The following is a 4,471-nucleotide window of genomic DNA, read 5'->3' on the forward strand; positions in this document are numbered from 1 at the left end:
GCCATGCCCCGCCCCCCCACCCCCAGCATCCTGCTTGCTGGGCCAGGACTGGACAAGTGTGCGGATTCGAGGCCGGTCCCTTTCCAAGCAAATCCCCCATCTCCGCCCTCAGGGCTCGGGGGCGTGGCAGGGTTTGGTGTGTTACTCTTGAGGTCAGGTCCCCACCGACGCCCGAAGGGTCACCCCGGTCAGAGGGTCCATCTGGTCTGCAGGGCGGAGGGGCCAGCGTCCCCCTCGTTCGCCGGCGCTCTGCTTGTTTCCGCCGGAGGGCGCGGGGCCGCTGCTTCTTTTCCTGGGGGACGACCGGACGGCCTCGAGGGTGTCTCTGACCTTGGGGTCCTGCCAGCTGCTCCCAATGCCCGAGGGGCCGCCTGGCCTGGGGAAGCCACTCAGAGGGCGCCTGTGCCTTTGTCGTTTCAGACGCAGAAGGAGGGACACACACTGAGGCTGCGGCCGTCCACCCCTGCGGTGTGGCGGACTCGAGGCCCCTGCCCCGTGGCTCCGCTGTGTGGCCGAGCGTGGCCGAGCCTGTGGCAGTGCCGCCGCCATGGGGTATCCGGCTGCTGCAGCCTCCGAGAAGCCGGACCCATGGGCCCTGGACGGCCACGCCTGCCCCTCCTCCCAGGGCACCGGGGCGGGGCAGCGGGTGAGCGCTGGCACCCCAGGACAGGGCGCCTTGGCCAGGCTGGGGCCGCTGTGTCCCCAGCACTACCGGCGACGTCGCCTTGTGGGGTGTGGACTGGACCGAAATAAATGGCGTCTAAAAGCCTCAGGCCAGTTGATTCTCCAGCCGCGTCCAGACCCTGCGCATGAAGGACCCAAGGGACAGGCCGGCTGACCCCGGGGGGTGCCCTCTGTGCGGATGGCGACCTGGGGCTGAGCCCAGCTGCGCCTCCGGGGGCAGCGGCAGCCTGCAGGAGGCCAGCGCAGGCCGGGGCACCCTTCAAACCAGACCCACAGGCGCCCCGAGCGGCGCAGGAGGTGGGGGAGGGGCGAGGGCCCGGTCGCGGGGTGTGCGCCCGGAAGCTTGTAGCTCTGGGGAGCTCCCAGCCTCGGTATGGCCCGGGAGATGCTATGAACAGCCGTGACCCCCCCCATTGCAGCCCCCCTCTGAACAGGGTGCCCCGCCGAGGAATAAAAGTCCGATGCCGAGTGGGCTGGGGCAGGAGGCTTTTCCCTGCTATTTGGTTAAGGGCCCCGTTTTCATTTTGCTCTGGACCCCAAAAAGAAGACTGAGCATCCAGCCCCAGCTACTGGGCCTGCAGGGGCCTGAGTCCGGGGTCCCAAAGCCCCGGGGTTGGGGGCTGGGCCCTGCGTGGGAGGGGGGGGTCTCAGAATCCCTGGAAATTGCCCCAAGCGCCCGAGATGGGCCTGACCTGAGTTTCCTGAACCTGCGAGCCTGAAGTAGCACTTGGGGCCAGAGGGGAGAAGGGGTTCTGCCCACTCACCCCGCTCCCCGCACCTGGGGCTGTGATGAGGACAGTGGGGGTTCAGGGGTGCAGCTGGGAGTCAGGACCCGCCTGGGCACTCCCTGGATGCCAGTGGAGGCCTGGGGGGGGGTAGTCCACTGGGCAGCCCAGCTGGCCAGGGCAGCCCGGGCAAGTCCCCAGCCGCAGCCCCGCCGAGGCCACGGACTCCTTGGTCCTGATGTGGGGCCGGGGAGGGAGCGGGGCCCTGCAGGGGTGAGGTCCGGCGGGGTGGCTGGCGGCGTCTTACAGGCCATTGCTGCAGACGCCTATGTCCACGGGGCTGTGTGCGTCCTGTTACCCCGCCCCGCTGGCCGCAGAGCCCCGGGGCGGCGCCCGCGTAGTGCAGCAGCCTGCAATTAGGCTTAGAATAGCCGCTGCCCGGGACCGGAGGCCAGGGGGACTGAACAGCCGCGCCCAGCCTCGGCCCCACTGTGCCAGCGGCTGGCGGGAGGCTGTGGGGCTCTAGGCCTGCGCGGCCCGGGGGTGGCCAGAGTGCCGAGAACCCGCGCTTGCGCCACGCTGGGCTCAGAGGTCCCGCATGGGGCCCGCCCCCCCGCCTGGGGGGGAGGGGCCCCCGGCACCCACCCGAGAAGGGAGATGTCGCCTTGGGGCACCAAGGCCGGGCTCCGCAGGGGGCACTCTGGTCAGTGTGTGGTGCGGGTGGGGACCCCTGCGGGGCCAGCAGATGCCCTGGACCCTCCTGTGCCTTGTCTCTCAGAGGACGAGGCCAGGTCAGGAGCAGTAGGGGCGGGGCGTGTCTGGGAGGCCCCAGGGGTGGGGCTTGTCCTGGTAGGGGCGTGTCTGGGAGGGCCCAGGGGCGGGGCGTGTCCCAGGTGGTGGGGCGGGGCTTGTCCTGGTAGGGGCGTGTCTGGGAGGTCCCAGGGGTGGGGCGTGCCCTCGTAGGGGCGTGTCCTGGGAGGTCCCAGTGGGGCGTCCTCAGGTGGCAGGGCGGGGTGAGCCCCCTGGTCCCAGGCTGACCTGGGGTCCGCCTGTCTGTAGTCCCACTAGGGGACCAGGCCTCCGGTGAGCCAGGGGAGGCGGAGGACCCTGCGACCCTCACCTCCTCGAGCTGGCCCCATTGTGCCCGCTTGAGCCCTGAGGCCACGCTCACCAGGAGGCGGTCCAGGAAGGACCCTCTGGTCCAGGCCTGGCCGCAGCCGGCAGCTGCTGGGTGTCCCAGGAGGCGGGGACCACAGGTCTCCCCTTTTCGGGAGGGGAGACTGAGGGCCATGCCTCCCCTAGGTAGAGTCGGCCACTTGCTGTCCCCTGCCCCATGGCCAGCCGCAGGTGGTGGCCAGGCCCTCAGGGGACTGGGGTCTGGGACCCCTGTCTGGTCCCGGCTCAGCCGGCGGTCAGGCCCCGGGGAGGCACCACCCTGCCAGACCTGTGGCGCCCTCCAGAGATGGGGTGGTGTGTGTGGGGCTATGCCAAGGCCAGAGGTGGGGTCTCCTTTGAGCCGTCCACCCCGGCAGGACAGGAAGGCCTCTACTACCAGGTGAGTTTCAGGGGGACGTGCATCTTTTAAAGTTCAACTCGGGGCCTCCCTGGGGGCGCAGGGTTGAGTCTCAGGCCAACACACCTGAGTACACCCCTGCTAGGGAGTGACCCCAGGGAGCAGCAGACCTGTCTCCCCACTGGCCCCTCAGCCGTGCGTCTGAGTGGACCTGCCTGCTCTGGCCCCCACTCTGTCTCTGGGGCATCCTCTCACCCCCCACCTCTGGCCAGTCCCCCAGCTCCTGTGTGCACAGATTAAATCTTGATGAGACTCCATTATCAAAGGCGCCGGCTTGTGAGCTAGTGTGGGTGTCCCTCCAGGCCTGCCAGCCGCCCGCCCAGGCCTCCTCCCTGGAGGTGGCGGGTGGCACTTAGGGTGGGGGCGGTGGCTCTTGCTCTTGGCACCTGTGGGGCCCTGGCCGAGGGCGTCGGGCGGGAGGACCGGCATGAGTGGCTCGCCTGGCTGTGCCTGGCGCCGGCCCCATGGCCTGGAGCTCGCCACCGGCCAGTTCGTCCTCTGCCCGGCCCCGCCCGGACCCCGTAGGTTTGCACCGTCCAGTGCGGGCTGTGGGTGCTGCCCGCCCGGACCCAAGTCCAGGGGCAGGCGCCTCCCTCCACAGGGGCCCTTCCGCCGGGTGGGAGGAAGAAGCCGCCCCCAGGAAACAGGGCACGCCCCGCCCCTGGGACCCCCACCACCGAGGGGCCCGGCCTGCCCCGCGGCCACCGACAGCAGACACAGGACACCGAGCACGGCCATGCGGCCGGCCACACCGCTGTAAAGTATAACGTTTATTGCTTCGCTGGTTTGATACAGAACAGCTTTCTCCTCATTTTGAATCTGGAAGTACTAGCGACTGAACACAGAGAGGAACAAAGTACCAGACCCGACGTGTGATTCTGTTCGTGTGGCACAGACCAGTCTCGTGAAGAACAGGTAGCAGCAGCTTTCGAGTTCCCTTTAGAAAACATGAATTGTACGCGATTATTATCGTCTCCTGTTTAATGCATGGGCTGAAATCACCAGGGTCGACTTCCTTCTCGAGGACGGGAACAAGAGACGGTCAGAGGGAGGAGGGACCGTGGGTCTCTCTGGAACCGCAGCTCCCCGGGGGCCGCCTGGGGGCCGTGGCTTTGTTCCACAGCCAGGGGTTCATGTAGTGATTGAGTCTCAGCATTGTGTCCATAAATCAACGAGAAAAAAACAAAAGAGAAAAAAACTTGCACCTCCAAACACTTTTCAGAAGATCCATATATATATATTTTTTTGTAAAAGCCCTGAGAGAAGGAGAAAGAGAATCAAACACAGATAGGATCGAGGCGGCCGGACAGGCAGACGGAGCGGGGTTCACCCGGAGTCGGGACAATCACAAATTTCACAGTTTAATATTGGGGCGGGGCGGGACAGACAGACACTTCTCAACCTCACCAGCGAGACGTGGCAAGACCTCGTGACCGCACGGGCCACGGAAAGCTCGCGGCGGCCGTGGCGGCGACCGCAAGCCGCGGCC

General features: G+C 67.3%; 1 protein-coding gene across 1 annotated transcript in view; it reads right to left on the bottom strand.

Annotated features, from left to right (window-relative positions):
* Positions 1-1,250: 1,250 nt before the first annotated feature.
* Positions 1,251-4,471, bottom strand: part of RREB1 (ras responsive element binding protein 1) — a 19,229-nt gene continuing 16,008 nt past the window's right edge. The window contains exon 6 of the mRNA XM_012734153.1: positions 1,251-1,311. Coding sequence (XP_012589607.1) covers positions 1,251-1,311 — 61 coding nt within the window. The remainder of the gene's footprint in view (positions 1,312-4,471) is intronic.

Source organism: Condylura cristata, unplaced genomic scaffold (genome assembly GCF_000260355.1).
Source record: "Condylura cristata isolate star-nosed mole 26May11 unplaced genomic scaffold, ConCri1.0 scaffold00048, whole genome shotgun sequence".
NCBI classification, from domain to species: domain Eukaryota; kingdom Metazoa; phylum Chordata; class Mammalia; order Eulipotyphla; family Talpidae; genus Condylura; species Condylura cristata.